We start from the raw sequence: 25,557 nt of genomic DNA on the forward strand, positions 1-25,557 counted from the left end.
CAATATCACACCTAAGAAAATGAAAAATAATTTCTTGATAATAGCCAATCCACTTCAAATTTCCCCAGTTATTCTCAAAATATCTTTTATAACTTTCTAAAATTAGTATCAATCAATGACCGCATATTACATTCAGTTTTTGGATCTTTTCTCTTTTAATCTGGAATAATCCTCCTTTTTGTTTTTCTGTGACAAAGACTTTTTGAAGAGTCTATGCCTGATGTCTTTAAGAAACTTCCTACTTCTCAGAGTACTTTTCACATGTGAAAGTCCTAAGACTTAATGTCATAAGAACTGAGAAAAATACCATTTGCTTTTCCTTAGATGATTTTAAGTATTTATTGAAGATAAAACAGTTTTGAAAGATACAGGCTGTGTTTGTTAGAGTAGTGATTGAAGGCCTGCTTTTATAGTCATTATTAATTAAATGGAATCATTAGAGAAGTAAGGACATAAAATGATTTATTATAGCATTTTCATTACACATTTATAAAATTGAGTTAACTCAATATTTGTGTGTGTATGTGTTTATACATAGCCAGTTTCTATTTAACCTTCACATTTTCTCTAACAAAGAATGAAACAAAATTAAAAGCTACTTCGTTGTTTTTTTGTTGTTTTTTTCTTTTGTAATTTGCTAGTAAGAACAGGAAATGAAAGAATCATGTTATCTTATCCCATCATATTATATTTTATTACAATCCTATTATATTGTTACTAAAGCTTTTGTAAGTCCTTTAAATGTCACACTCTCATTATAAGCTGCTTTAATCCTCTTAAAATATTATGACTCATTTATTATAACAAATTAAGAAAGAAAGATATGAGACACAGGAATCCCTTTGGGTTGTTTCCAAATAGGCTTCTTTAACTAATGTCCTTCAATGGAGCTAATTATAAATTTTCTGATGGAAAATAATTATATCTGTGCTAGGTGTTAGTTTTTTTTCAATATTTGTTAAAAAGTCTGTTATATGGTAATGAAGTATTTTATGTATTCTGTCTATTAATAACTAATATTTGAGAACTTAATCTAAGAGTAATTTAACTTACATTTTAAAAAATATTTCAATACGAGGTATTCATAAGAGATAATTATGATCAAAATTATTATGTCAAAAACTTATGATAAATGTTTGATGTTACTACTCTACGTACAATTTAGTGTTTGGTATAAAGTTCTTTGGCTGCAAAAAAGAACATTTGGTTTACCTCACTAATAAGAATATCTCTTAATGCTGGGATGGCCTCTTGGTATTGCTTATGCTGTTGACTTTGAGCATAGCTATCTGTGATTGTATGAACAGAGTTGAGTGGAGAGATACTCACCATGTTTATTCCAAATAAGAGTACGTAGCCGATTACTATAGTAATGAGGAGGTAGACAGGCAATGCAACTGCCCGATACTTTTGAGGTCAGTCGGTTAAGCCTAAGGAGTTTAGCCAAGACTCAGGAATACAAGCACACACAAGATATAGTATGAAGCCAAACTGGGAGCTTAAAAAAGAACAAAGCCATGAATTACTCTTTCTGGCAATGGCGATGATGGATTTCCCACATTTTCCCTATGGCTTTAGACAATCTTGAGTCCTTCAAGAGTTCACTTGGGCCCCTCCCAACAGCTTGGCCACTTCAGCCCGGAGTCCCCCAGCACGCTGACCCAGGCGCCACAGGGCCAGGGAGAGGAAAAACTGAGTGAATGGCTGAGAGGCCAGGGTGCATTGCCACCCTCCCACAATACTTTTAAAAATTGACGGTGGCCACCACCTTGACAACTGGCAAAAGTATCTTCCTCTCTCCTTCCTTCTTTCTTCTGTCCCTCCTTTCTCCTTTGTTCCTTTTTTTATGGAAAGAATTTATTGTAAACTATATTATAGGACTTGTTTTCTAACCAAACTAAGATATATTCCATAAAAATGAAGTGGGAAATCTTCATTATAAAAGATTATGCAATTTTATATGGGATAAATATAAAACTCAAGATTTAATGTTATGAGTAGGATAAGATATAACAGAGAACAGGAAATTTTGCCTGTTTTGAGCCAATCTATTTTGATTCAGCACCAATCTTTGAGTGCCTTTTGTGTTTAAGTCTCTGTACCTACTAACCTTTTGATGAGCCACAAATGTAATTGATTTATTGATACATTCATTCATTTATTCATTCATTCATTCACTTTTGTAGTCTCTAGTGCTAAAGCAAGTTTAGGAAGGAAAAGGAGATGGTGGGAAAATGCACATTTTTTTCCATAAGAGTTTAATTATGAGGTGGACTATATTTCCTTTCTAAGATTTCGCAAGCTTAATACTTTTAAAAAAGAACACCGTGCTATTTGGGCCGACGGGTTTCCAGATGCACAAAGTATGTCTATTCAAACTCCCTATCGAGGTGACATCAGTGTAAACAGCAAAGGAAAGACCTCAGAAAATTCTTTCCTCCACAAAAGCAACAAGAAACTGGCAGAACAGTCAGAATCCACTTTATCAGAACTCCCAAAGGCTAGCAAAAATCTGGGGAGTGTTTATTTTAAAAGAAAAGGGAAAAGGAAGAAAGAAAGCTCAATCTCAGTAAAAGAAATGAGCTTTGTGGCATTTTTAACTTGCCCTAGTCCGTCCTGGACATTTCTGCTTTGTGATATTCTTAAAAACTACCAGCCTGCATTCTAGGTGAAAACCAGCAGCCTGGCAGCCCCTGGAAGGAGTGGAAAGGCGCTGGAGCGCCATCAAAGCTTCAGTCCCAGAGAATTACATGACTTGTCTGGTGGCTCCCTGGAAAACCTCACTTGCAAAACGGGATATTTGACCTAACTCAGAGCTCACCCAGTGTGAAAAGCTTTTCACCCATAAGCATTTGTGAAAAATAATTATAGGCAATTATTTAACTTCATAGTTGCCTGAGGAGGTGGACACCAATTGGAGGAAGGCGTTAGACTAACCAAAAGCTTAAAAATAAAAACTGGAGCATGAGACCTACAGAGGGGCTTTGGAAAGCAATGATGCATGCCTGGGAATAAAGAAGGCCGCATGCGTGTGTAGGACTGTGCTCATGCCAGGCTCTGCATTCCTGAGACCTGAAAAGGCCCTCAGCTCTCATCTGGATGATTCGAGGCATTGTGCACGTGGAAAGTGACGTCCAAGGCAGAGCTGAAATTGTGCCCCCAACATGCACGTGAGCCTTTCACCCAAAACGGGGAGACTTATTAGTTCCAGGCATTTAAGGAAATTTCCAGGTCCCGCATTTTACCTTCTTTGGAGCTTTGTGTGGTGGTAACCACAAAGGAAAGACCACATGGGCCACAAGACAAGCAACAGCTTTAATGTCTCTCTAGATTCAGGCTCCCATTTCAGCCCAGGCTGCTAGGATTTGCTTTCCTTTCTTATCAGCTCAGCCATATGTTTAAAAAGATGATTTTTACATTTAGTCCAGTGTTTTTAGAGTTTTCCGAGTGAAAAGTTTTTAAAGAATATCTAGATAACCATATTGCCAGAAACATGAATATCTAGATAACCATACTGCCAGAAACTACCCAACTGTTACTTTGAGCTATTACTTTGCCGTGGTCTTTAGGAAGGCTCTACCTGTACTGTCGTTCCATATCTGAATATAGTAAGGAGCAAGGAGTTATGTAGACTGCAGTTACTCCTTGCTGGTGAATCCCACTGCCTTTTTCTCCTATTCAGCCTCAGGGCCAGGCTTCAACCAGCTCCCATTTTCTCTTCTTATCTTAGAGGGGCCCCAGAAACTCAGACACTTCCCTATCCCTCCGAAGCTGACGACTACCCACTTCTCTTGTCACAGATCTCTCCAACTTCCGTGTTCTTTGCTCTACAAAATGTATTATTCTCTTAAGATATCTGTTACTATTAATCACTAGAGAAAAGTCGGTCATAGAAACATGATCAATATAAAACATGTACCACCATTTCATAATTTTACAAAGGGTCTTTTAATTATGGTCCTAATTTCATTCTAGGATGAGTTCTCATCTTCCAATTTTATTCTTTTATGGAATGAGTTGCTCCATATTCAGGTGAAGAACAGAGGGGCTCTGTTTTCAAAGATGACCTTCTTCCCAAACCAAAGATGTGACCAAGCCTGTGGATGCTAGTGAGATAGAACAATAGGTATCCCTCAGCACTCCAGAGAACATTTGATACCTCTGAAAATTTCCATATTGAATGCTACCCAAATCAGCCTCTGTCCTGATCAGGAATATTATGGGCATTATTTTATAATTTTCTATTATTATATGATCAAAATACCCAAATATAAACCAGCTTCTGATTGTGGACCCACTTTTAACCACCTGGTTAACACAAAGCTTTATCCCCTTCTGAAACTTGGATTTGGTTTGATAGATGGTAGACATTTGCTCTCTACTCATTTTTAGCTTCTTTCATATTTTCCATCTCACTACCTCTTTGTGCTACATTTTGGATAACTTCAGATAGATCTGCTAGTTTACATTCTCTCTTCAACTGGGTCAAAGCTGCTACTTTATGCATTCATTAAATTAAATTTCAATATTAACTTTGTAATTTCTAGGTGTTCTACTTGATTCTTTATAAAATTTTCCAGGCCCAAAATAGGTATTCTGCCTAAAATTCTAGTAGTTACTAGTGTTTCTGTCTTTAGTACTCAGGTCTTCTTTTAAAGTATTCTGCTAAATTTGTTTTCTCATATATAAAATGAAGGGGCTTCATTAGATTATCTATAACATTTCATTCCACTGTAACAGGCTATGATTCTATGATCGTTAGTCAAAGAGATTAACTAGTGGAAATTGATTTGTAAAGGTAGAACTCCCCTTCCACAACTAATAATGACAAGTTGAAAAAGAATAAAAGTAATAGAAATGGTAATCAGATCTTTATGGGTAAATATGGAGCATAAGAAAAATTATTTTTCCTCCACAGTAGATTACATATGGAAGAAATTTTATAGTGTCCTCTCTCTTTACCCTCCATGCCACCCAGTCCCTCTAAAAAACCTTAGCAGAGGCAGCAATGCATGCATCGATTGACAGAAGACTTGGCTAAGCCACAGAATCAGAACTGCATCCTGACCAATGGCTAGGAGAGCCATCAAGCTGCATCTAGTATAACATTCGAGTAACCACAACATAGAGTTTCAGGATTGACAGAGCTTTGGACATCAAGTCCTGTCACGTTTAATTCCTTGACTTCCTGCTACAAAACCCTCAATTTATGGTTACCTCATTAAAATATTGAAGTATGAGAAATGTGCCATCATCTGACACAGCTTGGTCCTAGAATGGAACTCCATGGGTTCTCTGCTATTCACCACTGTTTCTCCAGGGCCTAGAACACAGAGTACAAGCTCCATACTTATTAAATTAATAAATGCCAGTTTTAAACAACTATAATCTTCAGAAAGTTTTGTCTCACATTGATGTCTTTTTCTCTTATATTCTTAGTTCTACTCTCTGGCCAAATAAAACAGTTCCCTCTTCTGTATGCCAGCCCTTGAAGCATTTGAAAAAAGTTTTCTTTTCCAGTATAAACAGCTTCCACCAGTTCATTCAATGCTCCTCATACGTTGTAGTTTTCAGCTTTCTCTCTATCCTGTTCTCTCTCTTCCAGACATGCTCCAGTTTATCATTGTTCCTCTTAAATTATAGTTCCCAGGAAAGAATACAGCACGCCCAGGTGCAGTCTGACCAGTTCAAGTAGAGCTGGAGAAACGCTCCCCCAATTCTATTAAAAAGCCCAAGGGCAAATTCACCTTTTTTTTTTTCTTTTTTTTTTAAGCTCTTCCTTGACTCACATTGAACTCCTGGTCAAGGCGAAAGCTTACATTTGGGCAGAAATTTAGCAGGTCTAAATGTCAAGGTCACTAGTCTCAGTATCTTTGGTGAATGGTGCATTTCTCGTGGAAATACCAGTGAAGGTGCTGGATTGGGACTCCTCCTGGGTACATGACATTGACTCTCTCCTCATGGATGGTGAAAAGGCACTGAACAAGCCATTGGTCCATAGTACATATCCCTTTAATGTAGGATTACTAAATGCATCTTAGCAAAATAGTTCAGCGCCTTTAGCTGCTTAAGCATATTATCAGCTAGGAAAACCTGTTGGAGAAGATGATTTGCTTTGTACTCTCACTGGCATAAAGTTCAGTGCAAGTGTTGTTTCGTAAGTGAAGTTAAAGAAGACAGGTCATTTCTAAAGAACAAGCTGGATGCTGCTGTTCACTCCTGTTTTCTAGGTCATTATAGTAGAATTCGATTTTTAAAGAAGTAATAGAATGGACATTGTGAATTTCTCTTTTCAGAACCTTCAAAACGTTATTTTGAAGGCAAGCTAAACTGTTTTCAACTCAAGGTATCTGTGGTTACTGTTAATAGGTGGTTTTAAAGGTGAGCTTAGAATTGCCGAGCTTTTTGCTTTTGATAACTAGTCACACAAGTGATTAAATATAGTTTCAGGGACTCAGACTTTAGGTTGAAGTAGTTTGTCTGACTTTGCCTTAGTAGGGAAAGTCTGTGATGAGCAGAAAGGATATAGGAACCTGCTCTGAAATCAGAATTTTTAAAAAGAAATTGTACTGTATTAAGTGGTTTGTTACTGAGTTCCTTCCAATTTCCTTATCAGGAAGTAAACTGCTTGCGTTATATTTCAATGAAGGTTTTTTTGTATTACTTGTATAGGTGCCGAGATATTTTCTGACTACTTTCTTAGACTTGAGTACTGGGAGAAGCACTTGGCTTGGAGTTATCCAAAATACGGCGAGGACAGAGACATTGCAGATATATGTCCATTCTTTCTCATGAAGCACCATCCTTAATGACCTTTAGAAGACCTCCTGTACCAGACCTTTGCTTCTGAGACAAGGTAAGTATTATCAAATATGAAAGTAAGATATTAAAAACTATTATTGTGTACTTACTGTGTCCAGAGCCAATTTGCAAAATAATACGGTTAAGAGATCTCAGAAGTGGTTCTTCTCTCGATTTTCTACCACTGTCCAGAGAGTAAGTAAATGGGAAAGCTGGCATAATATAAAATGAGTTAAGAGTAAAGAAAGGAGCTCTTAAAGCAGAGTAATTTGTTTTACCACTGAACCAGTATCTTCTTCCTTCCCTCCTCCTTCCTTCTCTCCCTCCCTTTGTTAGTCAGGTAAAGAAGGCAAAGGGGTTTGAGCTATATGTACAAATGTTCTCTCCCCCTACTTTCTAGTTATGCAGATTTAAATATGAAGAACTAGTTAAGAAGTGGAGATTCTGTATCCTTTGCAGTTCTACAGCTACTTTGGGCATTGCTGCGTGTTTATAACCTTTTCTCACAGATGTTACATTTTACCAAATGTGACTCATTAGGGTGGTACTGGTATCTTTAGATGGAAAAAATCCCTGAGGGCTGATGATTACACAAGTCTGGTTCGCTCATAACCTGAAATATTTGAATAGAATATTTAAAAAGGCCGGGGTAAAAAGGCATTAAGTCTTTGCCATATGTAAGTGAAGCAGAAAGGGCAATGATTTCAGATGCATTATTTTTTCTCTGGGAAGAATGAGGGAGGAGCAACAGTCTTATTTGGGGAGGTTTTGTTTTCATTTGCAGAATGTTTTTAATTTGTGTAAGCTTTTTGTTTTGGACCTTGGTCCATATTTTTGTTCCAATATGCTAAAAAAAAAAACAACACAAAACAACAAAAACAAAAACCAAACATTTGCTAGAAGACATTTTTTGAATGCCCACTCTGTGCAAAGCACTGGATTTGGTGCTATCTGGAGGCATAGAGAGTAGTAAAAGGGCTGGGACACATTGTCCTGCCATCTTTGAGCTTCTCATAAATGTTTAAAACTAAATGTTTCAGATGAGCCACCTGGGGTCCCAAGCGGGAAGGTGACTCATCCAAAGCCATGCAGTCAGTGACATGCAGAATTAAAACTTAGAACCATCTCTCCTGGGTTTCAATGTTCTTTCAACACACCAGGCTACCTAGTACTCGCGGACTTAAATGGGTCAAGTGTCATGGCAGGGCAGGAACTAGGGTGAGGCAATTGAGGCAAAATTATAACAGGTGCCAAAAACTTAGTAATCAAAATTAATGCAAAAAAATCCATGCTGAACAGTATATCACAATTTTAAGCGAAGTGAGGACCTGACCTTTCACTTGCGTGACCCAACCTCACTTGCCTCACCCTAATCTTGGCCCTACGTCATGCAATCTGAACTTTTGGGTGGATCAGTGGGAAAACCAACAAGAAAATGTTCCCAGGGCTGGGATAATTGTAAAGGAATCCCTGAGTATAGAATGAAATGTTCAGATGTTTAGAAATAGATCACAAACTACCCATAGTAGTGAACTGAGATAAAATAGCTCTCCTTTGTTTTAGTAAGAAACTGAGACTGAAGAGCATGGGGGAAAACTCGAGATGTGACAGTGGGTCATGCTAACCTTCAAGAGATGCGGCTCCCTCCCATAAAGAACCCGGTTTCCTTCAAGGACTCTGCTTAGGCGGAGGACCAAATGGAGCCCAGAGAGTCTCACAGTGGGGTTTAGTCGCTGGAGGGCTTTGCTTGGAAGTAGCTTAAAAGGATTCTTCTCCTTTTTGATTTTTTTTCTTTCTCACCCATGTCCTTTGCCTGAAATATTCTGCCAGGATCTGGATATTCACTATTTGAAAGTACCCTTGCCCTTAGAAGGCCAAGAAGAATTCACTGTGGGTTCCAGGTGGCAAGGAGAAGTTCTTGGGCAAATGCAGGTGTCTAGGTTCATGTGTGGTCCAGTTCACCAGGAGAGACCAAAAGGGGACTTAACCTGCTATGAAACACTAAAGAATATGCATTTGCCTGAATGTCCTCAGAATCCAGCTGCCATGGGCTAGATGGGAGTTGGTTTAGGTTCCTGGTCTGGCAATTTGATTCTTTACTTTTCCACATTTTGCAGTGACTTTAACAGTAGAGTCAGAACCAGCTCAAGGGATAGAATAGATTTTGGGTAAGCGTGGGCCTCTCACACAGTACCAACATGTAGCTATGACAGGAAGGAGCACCAAGTTAAAAACTGTTCTCACAAGCTGGCTCCACTGGGCCTGGAGGTTGGGGTAGGAGGTGGGAGAGGTGAGGAAGTGTCTAAGAAAGAACCAAAGTAGCTTTCTTTTTCTTATATGATTCGGAGCTTCCTCCTATTTAGTCATCCTCATTTGTAGGGAAGAGTAGTTAATTTTTTTGTTTGTTTTGTTTTTTTCATTCAGCCACAGGTACAACTCTCAGGGGGAAAAAAAGTAGAATTATTCTCTGAATTCAGTGTCATTCCTGCTTTAAACACTTTTGAGAAACGATTCTTGTGCTTCGGGTGTCTAAAGGTTAAGAATATGGGCATTTGGGTAAGAATTCTAACCATGCCAACTTGCCAACTGAATGGTTTTTGTTTAATTTTCCTTATCTTCAGGTGTTTAATTTTCCTTATCTTCAGTTTCCTAAGCAGTGGAGAATAACGGTTCAAAACATATTATCTATTGTCATAAATTCTTGCCCTTAAAGGATGATGTTAAAGGCCCCCTTTACGCATGCATCAATACTTTCTAGAAAATCCCCACCCAGCAGTCGTTCAGGCTGTGCCCGAAACCCCTTACGGCCCACCCAATGTGATGTATCTGTTTGGTTTGTTATTTGGTCAGTTTTTAAAATTCTCCAGTTTAAACACCTATACCTTTTTGCTTCTAAGCCAAAATTTTCCTGGCAATTATGCCAACATTTTTTGCCCTAGCTCCAACATTAGAAACACACAGAATAAATGACTTACTTTTTCCTCCTCTTCAAGTATCTGAAGACGGCTATCGGACTCCTTAAGTCTTTCTTTCTCAGCGATTCCTTCAACCCTTCCAGCAAAGACATCATCTGAAGTTCCCACAGTCTCCTGAGCCCTTTCTTTTGCACTGCATAGTGTTCCAGTGGTCTTCCCAAGATCTGTTTCGCAGACTTCAGCAAGCTACTCTTAATACAGACCGACCATGACAGAGTTGAATGATGCGGTTGCCAGCTTTGTTTTCATTACCATAAAACAATTAAAAGGGTTCATGATGAATGTCTTTAAACCATCACAGTAATAATTCTGGCCCCCCATTGTTTGGTGATGATCAACAGGCAAGTCTTTCAACTTGTGCGTTATTTTCCACTACTACATTTTGTCCTATACTCCCTTCTCTGTCCTCCAAAGGGGAATAGAAGGTAAAAATATTTTCAGGCATAATCTTATATGAATAGGAGGAAGTTCTAGAAATGTTGTTCCCCCCCACACACTTTTTTGTGGCTGCGTTGAAAAAAACATTACTATTACCAAAACAAGTTTCCCATCCCCCCATCTCCCACCCCTCACCAAGTTCCCTTACTACCTCTCTGCATGATGAACAGTATTGTTTGGTGAAGTGGCTGCAACTTCAGTATATTCTGCAAGTTTCCTGACTATTCATTCCTCTCCTTTAGGAGAAAAGTCTTCTCTTTCTTTAAGAAAGGAAATATCTTAATTTAAATTAAAATAAGAAAATAATGGCTGCAAATTTACTTTCCATCCTAAACTGGGTATTGCCCCTAGATGTCTGTAAATGTCCTTGACAATAAGTGACTGAGATCCAAAATATCTTTAGTGCCAAGTAATGATGAAACAGAAAAAAGAAGTAAGTTGTGGTAGCAGTACAAACTTTCCACTGCGTGTCCCTGACTTTTCTGAAGCATATTTCTGCAGGGATTTCAGGTCATGTTCAAGATTCTAGACTCACACAAACTCAGTCATAGTCAACCTTTAAACAGTTTTTTTAAACCATGGGTGGTATCTTATGAGATGTTTTGTAATCTATACCCTGTGGTTACTGCTGCTTCCACAATCAGTTCTTCAGGAGATGTAACACTGCCCAGAAGACTTTAAAAAGGAGTAAAGTTTTGGTTTTGGCTGTTTATATGAATGAAAATATCCAAAACAGAAATTGGGACCATTCAGATCTCCAGTAGGTATCTAGTCCTATGCTGCACATGAATAAAGTTATAGAGGTCCTGTGCCATCAAGGTTTTCAAATTCAGTATCCACATCCTTACTGTTAAAACATTCCTTGTACACATAGACATCCCTTTTCAAGGAAATACTGGTTAGGGGCTTTCTCTCTGCTATAACCAAGGCTTTGAAACATTCTATTCTCCATGATGGTGAGTCTTCCTCAGACTCTAGATAATATTTGGAGAGAAGTGAGATAAAGACCTGGACTATATCCTTTAATCAAAGGTGAACAAATAGGTCTTTTAAAAGAGAGAAGTAAGAGAATATAATGCTTTCCAGTATTCTATTTTCATACCACCCTTGTCCAGATGGGGATAATAATGGCATTTGGAGGCTAGACACAGGGACTCCCCCTGCTCAAAGGCTTCAGAAGGCAGGCATCTAATGATTTGAACTCCATACACATTCAATGTTTTTAAAAATATGGAGCTTGCAAAATGAAATGAGTTTTGTTTCTTTTTTAATTGGGGAACAGTGTTTTTCTAGGACCCATCAGCTCCAAGTCAAGTCATTGATTGTTCTCAATCTAGTAGTGGAGGGCGCAGCTCACTGGCCCATGTGGGAATCGAACTGGCAACCTTGGTGTTATGAGGACTGCGCTCTAACCAACTGAGCTAACCAGCCACCCAACAAAATGAGCTTTAAAATCTCTACTGAAAACTTCTTACCCTTCTCATGAAGTAACACAAAGAAATCCCACTCTCTTTTTACCTTCCCCTTCGTTGTGTACTGCTTTTAGTCTTAAACGGGTTATAACAACTTGCAATTATTGAGCACACTTTATATGCCAGGTACTGAGACCACCTTTTGAGGATTTCTGTGTGACTATCACAGCAACCCCATGACTTAGTACTGTCACTATTCCCATTTTACAAGTGAGGGGGGATCTGAGATTTTGAGATAGTAGTTGATTTGTCTAAGATTTCACAACCAGAAAGAAGGGGGACTGGCATTTGAAGGGAGCCATTCTGGTTCCAGAGCCCAGAGACCACTTTATTGCCTGATACTTAAATAGTACCTGTGTTAGTTATCTTAAGGTCTTGCAAAGGAATTAAGCTTAAGTTTATCTGTCACAAGGTTAATCTTTCACTCTTCTCTCCCAGCAATTAACAGCCATACAGATTGCACAAGTGTTGACACTGTCTTCTGGGTGGAGCATTAGAACAACTGGTGTGTAAGTAGGCGTTGATTTTTCAAATATGTGCTGTGCCTTCTTCTTAAACTGTCCAAGTGAAGCATGGGGTTGGGGGCTAGACATGCTGGTCAGCCTGCAAGTGCCTTTTATGAAAAAACCTTGATCCCAGCAGAGTGAAGATAGGTCTCATTTCATTTCCACTTGATTCAGTTGTTTTTTCTTTCTTTTTTTTCATGAAAGAAAAACTCTCTAGCCCAACCCCACTGCCTTTAAAAGTGAATAAAACATTTGTATGACTGAAATTAGTTAGCTTTTTAATCTGAGGTTCATTTTCAATGCCAACTCAATAAGAAAAGTTATTGTGAAGGTTATACTGTTTAGCTAAGCTTCCTGAAAAACTCTATTAATTTCCTAAATGTCTCAAATATCTCTCCCTCCTCTCCATTCTCACTCTCACTGCCTAAGGCCCTTCCATCTTTGGCCTCAATCGTGGCAATATTCTCCCAGACTGCTACCAGATGATATTTACAAAAACAAAGATTCGGTGATGTCACTCCCTCCTACAAACCTTTTTATTTGCTCCCAACTGGCAATGGAATAAAATCCTAATGCTGAAGCATGACATTCAAAGGCCAGAACACTCCCCTTTTTTGTTGTCTCTTTTCGAGTCAAACCAAAAAACTCCCATTCTTCAAATATGCCAAGGAATATTGTCATTTGTCTTAATGTCCAGCATTAAGCAATAAACAACATGGGAGCTACAGATAAGCAACATACTTCTTTATTAAAGGTTAGGCTATGCCCAAGCTTGGCGTGGAAGCGTGCGATCTACAATCACGGTTCTACTACCTCCCAAGTAGCAGTGGCCGTCAATATCACACCTAACCTTAAGTTTCCATTTAAAGCTCCTTTGCTTCCCTTGGGTGAATAAATGGGGAATCTTTACAAAACACTGCTATGCCTCAACACCTTCCAAGCACAGAGCATTCATCCAAAGGGCAGCAAAATAGTGTATGGGTGCTAAACATCGTGAGTACAATCTGGGGTGTGGTAAGTATATAGTGGAAAATAGTGGAAAATAGTGATCAGTGTCCCCCAAATGTCTGCCCCACCCACCCACACGTACACACATGGATTTTTTTTTTTTTTTAAATCTCTCTTCCCTAAGACAGCCCTTGCAAAATAAAGTGTGCTGACTATATAAGTTTCCATCTATGGTTTTTACCAGAAAGTTTCTCTTTCATGTTCATTGATTCATTCAACTCATTCCTGTCATCAATCAGAAGCAAAATGCATGTTCCCTCAGGAGCCCTTCGGTTTTCACAGGAGACATTCAGCTCTTGAGTTCTTTTTTACCAGGGTGTATGGGGAACACTACACAGGCGATCCCCATTGACAAAGGTCAGCAACATTGAATCTTTCTCTCTTTTCAAAGTAGATTAGAGCCTAAATTTTCTTAAGATCCTGTTAGGTATACATTTTTTCAGTGGTCAATGAAAACCCATCTGACTCAACATTGTAGAATGAAATGAAACCTCTCTGCATTCACCAGATGTTCTGCCAGAAGGAATCTTTGTGTTTTGTCAAGGTAGATAAACAAAATGTTTCCCTCTAAAGACAAGCCTTGTTTAAAGCCACACTGAAAAGTTTAATGACACACATTTTTACCAGATGTCCTTTCCCCAGATCATCTGGATTTTTGGAGACTATTTATCACTACACTTTCTGCCAGAACACTTGCGGTGAAAATCTGTTTACTCAGAAAAGAGTTTCAGCTTTCCCGTCTATTAAATCTGAATAGATCAGAAACCAATTTGTTTAATTCAATAAATAGTTCTGAGCTCCAGCACTAGACACTTGCTACTTGAGTATCTGGTAAGTGTAACCCAGGAAAGTGACAGTGCGTCCTCACAGCGGCTGAATCTCTGCAGTAAACATGCCTCTTCACATTCTTTGGAAGCCAACCCACAGACTTCAGGGATGGTTCTCAGAACTTCACTCCACACCAAGCATTTTTCACACATTTCCAACCGACTTGGGTGGACCTGTGTGTATTCATGTACACGACGCAGCCTACCACTTACTTACTACTGAAACGACTTTCTGAACATGTAGGCTTTTATTAGTTTTCATTTCAGTCAGAATTATTTATTTGCCTCTCAACACCACATATGTTTTAAGACAAGTACAGTAGCTATTTGCTCTTTTCAGTCAAGTCTAAAAGCCTCATTCTGGCATTGTTACTCTGCTCCTCCAAGCCCTTCCAAACTGAGAAACCTATACGACATCTCAGTGGGAAGTCACTGCCAGCCAAGACAGTTTGACTCTGCCTATGGAATAAATGCCCATGCTTCCTTTAAACCTGGATTGAAAGACCTAATTTCGCCCGCTATCTATCATCATTTCTGGTTACTGCCCAACAAGGCTCCTTTCTGTTGCCCAGAAATCCCTCCAGTTTCACTTCTGAGTTTTCATTCATATATGTAGTCTATATATATATATATATATATATATGTATATATATATAGTCTATATATATATGTATATATATATAGACTATATACCATATATATAACCACATAATATGGTTAAACTGAGGACAAATTTCCCCATATTTTTTTTCTGTATATCTTTTTGCCCTTTCTCTTTTATCTTACCCAGAATTAATAGATAAGTATAATACAACATATTGATGATACAGCAGAATATCAGTTTTTACAAGTTTAAAACTACATCTCCTTAAATTTAGGCCCTTAACTTTAAATTGCAAAAATGCAGAAGATAGTAAACTTTCTTTGTAGACCACATTTTTCTTTGAGATTGCAGATATTATTTTGAGATTGCATCATCACACATGTCATTTGCACTCTCGTGTACAGTTTTAATTTTTTCAACCATTTTATTTCTTACTATATGCAAGGTACAGTTTTAGCAGAGATTGCAAATTCAAGTTCTCACAGCATCCTAGAGAGTATCGTAAATGAGTGATTTGGAAGTGACGGTGACCATGGCAAATCAGGGAGTACATACTTTGTCTAAAGAGGGGTGCAGGTGCTGCTATAGGAAATGCAGGTCCATTATTAACAGATAATACAAACTATCAAGAGAAGCTCAGCATTGAAATCTTTTTGTGAAATCTCCCGATACTTAAATATTAGCATCCACATCAAATATTTTTAAACACTTTTGCAAATTAAACACACAGATCAACAGTTTGTAACCGTTTTAAAGCATGGTTGGGTGGTAGTGGGATGGACCAGACCAGGCTGAGCCAGGACTCCATGATGAGAGTATTTACAGGAAAAAGGCAGGTCCAGCAGCAGGAGATAAAAGAAAGGAGTTTAGACCTGGCTCAGCATGTGTAGGTTAAGGTTTAACTTTGGCACCGTTGACCTTTGGGGCAAGATCATTCTTTCCTGTGGGGTGCTGTCCATTTCAGGATGGTGAGGAGCGTCCTCGGCCTCTCCCCACTAGATGCCAGTAGCATTTATCCCTCCTCTCCCATCTCCTGTTGTGACAACCAACAATATCTTTAGACATCGCCAAATATCCACTGAGAAGCAAAATTGTCCTGGGTTGAGAACCACTGGTATAGATTTTGGTGGTAAGAAGGGATGGAACTGGTGTCAGGACAATGCCTCCTGGGATAGTAGGTGAGTAGTCTCTCCAAGGTGGAAGCACAAGCATGGAGCCTAGAAGAGAGTGAAGAAACAGAGTCATGGAAATGTGGTAGCAGAGTCAGGGTTCTCCAGAGGACTGGAAAGAACGAAAGGTACAGCAATTCAAAACCAGAACCCAGGAGCCAAGGACTAGAGACGAGGCAAGAACCCAGCCACCCAAATCAGAGAATGAGGTAGAAGTAGGGCCATGGGCCAGGAAGATTGCCAAATTATGCTCTGAACGAGGAACGTGGTTGAATTCAAGTTTAGGGCAGAGCACAGCTTACAGGTAGGAGGTGAAAGACCCAAACTGGGGGAATGAGAGCAACGATGACGCAGGAACATGGGGTCTTCTAACCAGAGATGGCAGGAAGGAGGATGAGGGTGATTTCTCAGGGAGTTTACTCACCATTCCCTCTTCAGGACCAGGAGCTTTGCCACAGCTGCGAAGAATAGCTCTGGTCCTAGGTGTGGATTTATTATTTTGCTTTTCTTACCAGGGCCTTTCTTGATAACTCTGATAGAAACCCAATAAAGTTAAGAACTTGTCCATGGCATCTTTTTTTCCTGGAGAAAAAAAGAGTTGTCCCAACTCTTATAGCCAATCTCTTATATCCATTGGGAGAAGTTAATGAGAAGGTTTCTGGAGAGGCCTCTGAGTAGCTTTAAATCTTATGGCTGTCTCTCCAGGACCAAGGGGCATAGTCATTAACACGGGCCAATTGGTGTTTCTATTTCCTTTTAATGTATAGTTTCCTTCTTCACCACTGAAAAGCTCAAAGTTTTCAAGAGCTTGTCTGCCCCAGGGGTCACAAACTTGGAGTGGCGCTGAGGATGACCCGCAGCTATTTTGTTTCAGAACAGTCATGTAGAAGTTGGAAACTTTTCACTTTAGCCATATAAATATCCAACCATTCTTCAAAAACTCTGGCAAACCCAGTGCTCATTTCCCACATGGAAACAATTGGCTAGAACTGAGTAGGTGCTGTTCACTGAAGGCAAATCCATGGCTCTTCAGTCCCCCCAAATCCCAGTCTCCTGACCTGCACTACCGCACCCATTAAAGCCACCTGCCCCTGGGGACATTTAAATTATGGAATAAAGGGCAGAGCACATCTAACTCTGCTAAAACAGTTTAGGTCTGATATCATCACAACTCAAGTTCTGCTCCTATGACACCCATTAAAGCCACCTGCCCCTGGGGACATTTAAATGATGAAATAAAGGGCAGAGGATGTCTAAATCTGTGCAAACAGATCCACCCCTCATTTTCTTCTAAAGCAGGATCCTTATCAGCGCTCCAGAGTCAATTGCAAAAACTCCCCATATTTAGTCTCCATAGTTAAAAAGGGTATTTCTTCAGTGCACTGGCTGTTCCCTCTGCCTTGAACACTTGCCTAACATGTCCCCATGACTAACTCTCTGACTTCCTTCAAGTCTTTGCTGTTGTCATCTCTTCAATGAGTCCTCTGACCACCTTATTAAAAGTCAAAACCACCTCTCGCATTTCCTTTATCCTGTACTTTTTTCCCCAATTTTCTACAGCACTTACCACATTTTAACATGCTACGTAATTTTTCTTTTTAATGTGTATTTTTTACTATGTATCTCCTCGTAAAAATCTAAGTTCTAAAAATCTAAGAGGGAAGACATAGTTGTTTTGTTTAGTGAAGAATCCCAACCAACTAGAATAGTGCCTGAAAAATGTGGGCACTTAATAATATTTGCTGAATGAATGAATGACCAGGATACAGGCATGGTGGTTGCCAGCTCCAGGTTAATGTTATGGATTGAATTGTGGCCCCAAAAAATGTACGTTGAAGTCTTAAACCCCAGTATCTGACAATGTGACCTTATTTGGAAATAAGGTCTTTGCAGAGGTCATGAAGTTAAAATAAGGTCCCCTAAGGTGGGTCCTAATCCAATATGACTGGTGCCCCTATAAATAGGGGAAATTTGGACACAGATACGCACACAGGGAAATCACCATGTAAAGATGAAGGCTCATATCGGGGTGACACAAGCCAAGGAGTGCCAAAGTTTGCCAAGAAACCGCCAGAATCTAGGCAAGAGGCATTGAACCGATTCTTCCTCACAGCCTTTAGAAGGAAACAACCGTGCCTAGACCTTGATTTCAGATTTCTTCAGACTTTGAGACAATAAATTTCTGTTATGTTAAGCCACCCAGTTTAGGGTGCTTTGTTACAGCAGCCCTAGGAAACTAATACAGTTAGTCTCTAGATATTTGCGTAAGACTAAGTGAGACTTCATTAGATCTGGAGGTGCCTGTAAACGATAAAGCATTATACAAACAAGGTATAATCACTACATAGTGATGCCCTCAAGGGTTAACTGTCTGCCCCAGGGACTTGGTAGGACAGCCTGAATTGTGCCTTACTTCTTTCTCTTCTCCTTCCCACCCTCACCCCTCACCGTCACCACCACACAAAACCATCTGCTCTAAGCTATAGGGGAATTCTTAGCTTCTATTTCCCATGAAGGATTCAGCTGGGCAGCATTCAGCTTCTCTGGAAGATCCTTCTCCAAGCGGGAACTTGTCTTTGCATCTTATCATCTCATCTGCTTTCGGGAAGATTAGGAATCTCTCTAGTACAGTTTTCTGTTTGAAGAGATTCTGTTCAGATAGATCACTCATCCTTAAGGTACCTCTCCTCATCCCAAGAGAATTGGGCAATGGGGCATTGGTGTCCTTTCAGTAATGACATTGGAAGTGGGAGGCTCCTGACTTTTGGTGAGGATAGTGGTTCTGTGCCATTAGGGGTCTTCCGTGGGGTTTTGTGCTTGGGGAATGAGGTTCCTTCTACTAATGCCTAGAGTTTGGTAAGGTGATTTAGACTAACACCTGGGCCTAGACTAACATTTGGCTGCAGAAATTGCTAATAGCCTAAAAGAACAGGTCGTAGGCACCAGGAAGGTAAGGGTGACCTAGTTTACAGACAGAAAACCAAGACAAAGAGTTGGAGACGTGGCTGGAAAGAATTTGAACCTGTGGAGTGGCAGCCATCAGAAGGAGCAAAGAGAGCAGAGTAAGATCCCAGGCCTGAAAGAATAGAGAAGCAAGAAAGAAGCCAATTCTTGTTCACTCAAGTAGGACACATGAAGGAAAGGACTTGGTGTCAAGGAACAAGCCACGATCCTGGCGAAGGAGCTGAGGGTCAAGGTCAGAGAGATTCTGCCAGCCACACTGACTTAGGGGTGAACTCACCAACTCTCACCTGAGGCTTTCAAATTACATCCAGTCCTAAAGAGGATTTGTGGCAGAGCTAATCATTTATTAAACACATGCTAAGCACCTGATATGTGATATGTGTGTTAAGACTTGTACTAGGCACTGTAAGGTATAGAAATGATGGTCATTGTTCTCAGGGAGTTCACAGTTTGGTAGGGCAGAAATTAAAGAGAAAACGATGACAACATAGCGTATGAAGTACAATAATACAATAATGTGACAGAAGAGGGGAATGTTGCACTGGTTAAGAGCTGAGGCCCTGGGTCCAACAGATCTGAGTTTAGATCCCGACTCTTCAATTATCGATTGTGTGATCCTGGGCAAGTCAGTAAGCTTCTCCAAGCTTCAGTAGCCTTTCTTGTAAATGCAAAGAATAATAGTACTTACCTACTTTGTAAGATGCTTTCCAGCATCAAATTAGATCATACATGCCCGGTACCTAGTGAATTCCCAATAACACTGACTATTATTTATACTGAAAGTTATGATTATCTGGACTGAGCTAATGTCAGAAAATGTTACCAAGAACTGGTGGCATCTGAGTTGAATTTTGAAAAATAAAGAGAAGGTGGCTGGGTCTGGGGTTGGGAAGATGCTAATGAATTGCATTTGTTTTTTCAATTGTGCTTTGCCAGATTCCTCAAGCAATTTAAGATCGGATGATGAATTCAGTGTTAGTCATTTGAGTGTGAGATGCCTATGAACAACACAAGATATTTTCAGCTCTTTATTCTAACCCTACTATAATCCCAAATCTTACATATTTGCCCCATGACTGATTGTAGCTCCATGAAATGATTGCAACTAATAATCTTTTTCCTACTTGATTTTGAATACTAACAAAAAGAAATACAAAATAAAATTGATAAAGCTGAAATTGCACCCAGGAAACTTTATTTTGATGGAAATATTGACATTTAAGTCTTAACCCAGGAAAACTGGCCTTGATAAGACAAAAGAAGGGGGAAAGAGAATGGGGAAGGAGACAACAAAAGAAAACTTACTTTGGGTGAAATTGTAATAGATAAAATTTGGTATGGACAAAAATAAACAAAATAAGACTGATTAGTAAGTCAATTCTTTGTTGTAAATGTAGAAAAGAATTAATTCAAATCAATTCAAAACAAAGGAATTTCAGTAAAAGTCTAAATAAAGCTGAACTGCACTCCGTATGCAATTAATGGAGAAATTACAAGGCCATAGTCAAGATTACTTCAAAAGATACTGTTTCGTTGAAAAGCCTTCCATATTGGTATAATACTGGTGAATGTGTTTGCATTTGTAAACATAGAATAAAAATGCCCGTGGGAGCAATATAGTGGGTAAAAATCTCCACTGCTTGCCTGTGTCATCCAGGTGGATGGGTTGAGAAAGCAGTTGGAAATCTATGTCTGGAGCTTAAGAAGTCAGGATACAAATAGGGATTTTGAAGTCATCACCACATAAGCATTCATGTTTTGTTTAGTTTTGCATCTTCCATAAAACAACGCATAGAAAGAACCTAATTAATGCCTTTTGAATGTTAGATTCTCTCTGGTCAGCCCTACAAGCATTAGGGACAGAGGAATTGCACCTGTAGAGTCAATCATGTTAATTTAGCACTTACTGAATACGTACTTTACAAAAATGAACTCTCACTGCTTTGAGAATAATCAGTGCACAATGAAGTCCACCAAGACCCAGACATCTAGAGAGTAATCACACATGCTACTAAGAAATATACTTCTTTCAGTTTATGAGATGCAATATTTTCATCTTTATGTTTCTTATTCACTGCACATTTCTTGTTCTTTTAAACGTTGTTTTCTTTTTAAATTTGCTTCTGTAGATTTCCTCATTCTCCACTTTGCAAGGTCATGGAAGATCTAGAGGAAACATTATTTGAAGACTTTGAGAACTACTCCTATTCCCTGGAATATTACTCCCCGGAGTCTGATTTGGAGGAGAAGGCCCCCCTGGAAGCTGTCCACTGGATTTCCCTGGTGTTATACTGTTTGGTATTTGTTCTGGGTATTCCTGGAAATGCCATTGTCATTTGGTTCACGGGTTTCAAGTGGAAGAAGACAGTTACCACTCTCTGGTTCCTAAATCTAGCTGTTGCGGATTTCATTTTTCTCCTCTTCCTGCCCCTGCATATCTCCTATGTGGCCATGAATTTCCACTGGTCCTTTGGCCTCTGGTTGTGCAAGGCCAATTCCTTCATTGCCCAGTTGAACATGTTTGCCAGTGTTTTTTTCCTGATGGTTATCAGCCTGGACCGCTACATCCAATTGATCCATCCTGTCGTATCTCATCGGCACCGAATCCTAAGGAGCTCCCGGATAGTTATTACACTTGTTTGGCTCTTGGCTTCTCTCCTGGGTGGTCCTGCCCTATACTTCCGGGACACTCTGGAGTTCAATAACCACACTGTTTGCTATAACAATTTCCACAAGCATGATCGTGACCTCGCATTGATGAGGCACCATGTTCTTACCTGGGTGAAATTTATTTTTGGGTATCTCTTCCCTTTACTAACAATGAGCATTTGCTATTTGTGTCTCATCTTCAAGGTGAAGAAGCGAAGCATCCTGGTCTCCAGTAAGTATTCTTGGACCATCCTGGCTGTAGTCATGGCCTTTTTGATTTGTTGGACTCCTTATCACCTGTTTAGCATTTGGGAGCTCACCATTCACCACAGTAGCTATTTCAACCAGGTGCTGGAGGCCGGAATCCCCCTCTCTACTGCCTTAGCATTCCTCAATAGTTGCTTGAACCCCATCCTTTATGTCCTAATTAGTAAGAAGTTCCAGGCACGCTTTCAGGCCTCGGTTGCTGAGATACTTAAGTACACATTGTGGGAAGTCAGCTGTTCTGGCACAGTGAGTGAACAGCTCAGGAACTCTGAAACCAAGAACCCGTGTCTCCTGGAAACAGCCCAGTGAATTACTACTTGTCCACAAATCAGTGTAAGGCTCTCCTGTGTGGGTCTCCTGACAGATGCTTTCAAATTATTGGTTCCAAATTATACAGAGCTGACCATATCTTTTTGTTGTTGTTTTTGGTCAGTTTTATTGGCATCACATTTTTGTGTGGATGTAAAAGTTAGGAAAGATCTTCATTTTTTTTCCCCCCGGCAACTTAAATTGTGTCATTCTTGCGAGTTACACCACAGTGGATTAATCACCGCTATTGAGTCAATATCATTTATATTTTAAAAATTGTAATAACTTTTTAAAGTCCTAAATGTTTATATTAAATATATGATTCACTCCTTTCAAAAAAAATGGTAAAATAAGTTTGCTTAAGCTCACTTTAATTTTGCACAAGTCACCTGTTAGACAAAGTCTAAAATGCAACACGTGTACTTCATTTCTTTATTTCATGTAATCTTTGTATATATATTTACGAATTAAACTAATAGTTGCTTGTAGTAATTTAAACCATTGTTCCAGTTGATTATTAATACTTAGTAAACTGCCCCCAAATCCAGTTGCTTAAAACCATTTATCACTATTATAGCTCATAATTCGGAGAGTCAGGAATTCCAGCAAGGCACAGAAGGGAGAGTCCTCTCTCTGCTTCACAATATCTAGAGTCTCAGTGGGCTGGGATGACCCAAAGGGCTGAGGTTTCCAACAGCTGACGGCTGGCTGACCAGCTCCCTTTCCTTCCCTCCTTTCTTCTCCCTAGCCCACCCCTCCCCATCCTTCTTCTCTCCTCTGTTCCCTTCCCCCGACTCCCCTCTTCTTTCTTCTCCTCCCTTCTTTTCTCCTTTCTTCATATATCTGTTGCAACATGTCATCTTAGGGTAGCTAGACTTCTTATAGGGCAATTTAGGGCTCTAAGGGCCCAAGGTGGACATTTCTAGTCCTCTTAAAAGCTATGCACAACACTGACACAGTATCACTTCTGTTGTGGTCTGTTGGTCAAAGCCATCACAGGCCAGTTCAGATTCAAGAGGAGGGGGCATAGACCCTCCCTCTCGACGGGGATATGTTCTCGTCTTTATTCCTTCATGATATCAAGGGAAATATAAAAGTTTTTGGAAAATTCTGGGTATGTGCAAGTATGTATAAGATCGCTATAAATATAAACACTGACATTCAGGTAGTAGTAGCAGATAGGCCAGCCCAATTGCAGAATGATTTCAGGAAAAGAAAGCATGTATGACATATTAATATATTTCCACCTTTTATTCCTATAACTATATATAGACACCAGAATAAGGCCAAATAAAACCTACCTTTAAGTCAAGGCAAATCTGTTGCATTTTAGACTGTAATAATATTTTGACCTCTATTCATTTATCCCTTTAGCAAATTGATGAGTATCTAAGAGGCATTCCGAATCATGGTAGATAGCTACTGTGAGGGATACCAAGATGCATCCCTCTACTTACAGTTTAGAAAACGAGGTTAAACTTGCATCGAAACAATCCTAAAACAAAGTAGACAGTAATAAGTGCCGTAAGAGGCAAGAGAAGTGTCGATTGTTCAGAGAGGAACCAGATGGCATCCACTGTCGAAGAAAAGGAACACTGGAAATCTATGTCCTTGTCTTTGGGGTTCCCTAGAGTTCCTGTCCCTATCCCTTGTCTCTGCTGACATCTACAGCTTTTGTGACTACAAACTGCTACTCACGGTAATTTTAAAAACACTAAATTTTTCATAATTTCTCAATTTTATTTTGAAAGTTGTGAGGGGTGTGGTGTTATTTCTTGAACTAGTATCCTTTTTTAGTTCATCTCTTCATTCATCTCAATAAATACCAGATCGTTTATTGCCTATGTCCTTTCCTGTTAACCCCCTCAAACAATCAAATCTGGTTTTGGCAATTATTCCAAAACAATGGATGGCACAGCTAAGCGTATCCTGAAGTTCTTCGATTCCCAGGTTTCTGCCATATCCAGTATGGATTAAGGGAAGACAGGGTGAGAAAGGCTCGTTGTGAGTGTCTGGCCCTTTGTACAGCCTTTCGCCTTGCCCCCTTCACCACCAGATTTTCAGATATTTTACTCTGAGTTCCCATTGACCCTTGAGGAAAGGCCCTGGGTTTCCAAAATCAGGAGAAAAGCTGAAGGATCCAAGAAAGAAGAGAACTTCATAGGCTCATCCTTAGTTTGAGCAAATGGAGACTCTCAAGGCTGTGGGAGAAAGAGGAAAGCTGAGGAGCAGGAAGGAGATTAAACAGCCAAGGCCAGAAGGAAATGAAAGGAGCAGGTGGTATTCTGGAAGTTACATTTCTGGGTGGTGCTTCCTAACCTTGTGAGTTGAGAACCCATGCAGAGCCATTTATCCCATTAGGCTCAGTGGGCACAGTATCTAGGGCCTGTGAGCTTTCCAAGGGCCCATAAAAATATTTGGGATCTCAAAAAATATTATTGGCTCTAGAATACAAAAAGGAAACTTGAAAAGTCAAAATGAATAAGTACTTGTAATTACATGTCTATAAAATATATGCTTTTATGTCGATTAGTCAAGTGAAGTATTTAATAATTATATAGAAACGTATTTAATATGGGATTTCACTATGTTCCTATGTTTGATATGAGGAGTGGATCTTCCAAAAAGAAAAATGCTTTGAGGCATGCCTGCAAAGGTCTTAGAGGAACTTTGAATTCATTTGAGAATCTAAGGAAAGTCACGGGTCCTTTCTACAGAAAAATGCTTTTACATAAAATATCAGGGAGTCCTTAGACCCCAGGCTAAGAACTCCAGTTTTAGTGGCTTTTAAAATAGCTGATAGTGGGAATGTGACAAGAATCCACTAGTAGATAGTAGTAGCAACCAGTACAGGCACTTCCCAGCAGAAACGAGTTAATTTTTTATTCTCAGTTTGAGGGAAGATCCAAACAGTAACATAGGACACACACTTGGACCCAGTATTGGGGACTCCAAGCCTCCTCCCCTGGCAGTTGGAATCTGGGTAGTGGGGCTCTCCAGCGGTCTAATGACCAAAAGCAGCATGAATGACTGAAAAGAGGGGCTGGAGGCAGGACAGGCACTACAGCAATTTGGGGAGGAAGCGAGGGGGCTCAGTGCCTAGTTGGCAGGAAAGAATCCTAGGACACTCATGGAGGAGGGCATCAACCTGGTGAGACTGACTTGCCTCTTTCGCAATGAAAAGAAGCTCTTAGGACTAGAGGGCAGGACCCAGGGCCTCTGGAGGCGGTATACCTGGATTTAAATTATGGCTCCAACACATCGTAGCTCTGTGACCTTGGCTAAATTAATTCAAATGTCAAGACCTCAGTTTTCCCCATCTGCAAAATGGGGATAATCCACAATAGTAGCACCTGCCACATGGGGCTGTTGTGAAAATTAAACAAGTTGATGCAGGTATTCATAGGGCTTTACCTAAGGCACTTAAAGCAGTGCTTAGCCCTATACATAAATACCTGATCAAAATTAGCTGGTGTTATACTTAACGAAACTCCTGGCACGTTCTGACATAGCAACTGCTTAGTAAATGTTAAAGCCCTTCCTCCTCAAATGAACATAAAAATTTCAT

The 25,557-nt window shown here is 39.7% G+C and overlaps 1 protein-coding gene and 1 pseudogene across 7 annotated transcripts in view; one reads left to right on the forward strand and one right to left on the reverse strand.

The window, feature by feature from the left end:
• The window catches only part of CMKLR2 (chemerin chemokine-like receptor 2), a 40,461-nt gene extending 16,927 nt beyond the window's left edge, over positions 1 to 23,534 (forward strand). For 3 of the 7 annotated variants that reach the window (XM_033111485.1, XM_033111484.1, XM_033111486.1), the window contains 3 exons: positions 6,673 to 6,856; positions 12,125 to 12,195; positions 20,894 to 23,534. In XM_033111485.1, coding sequence (XP_032967376.1) covers positions 20,922 to 21,989 — 1,068 coding nt within the window. In that variant the 5' untranslated portion in view covers positions 6,673 to 6,856; positions 12,125 to 12,195; positions 20,894 to 20,921 and the 3' untranslated portion in view covers positions 21,990 to 23,534. Of the gene's footprint in view, positions 1 to 6,142; positions 6,382 to 6,672; positions 6,857 to 12,124; positions 12,196 to 20,893 lie in introns of those variants that run through there. The other 4 variants (XM_033111487.1, XM_033111489.1, XM_033111490.1 and 1 more) reach the window with 4 other exon arrangements.
• Positions 1,162 to 3,597, reverse strand: LOC117025966 (phosphatidylinositol N-acetylglucosaminyltransferase subunit P-like; annotated as a pseudogene).
• Positions 23,535 to 25,557: the final 2,023 nt, after the last annotated feature.

This window comes from Rhinolophus ferrumequinum, chromosome 8 (assembly GCF_004115265.2).
Source record: "Rhinolophus ferrumequinum isolate MPI-CBG mRhiFer1 chromosome 8, mRhiFer1_v1.p, whole genome shotgun sequence".
In the NCBI taxonomy this organism is placed as follows: domain Eukaryota; kingdom Metazoa; phylum Chordata; class Mammalia; order Chiroptera; family Rhinolophidae; genus Rhinolophus; species Rhinolophus ferrumequinum.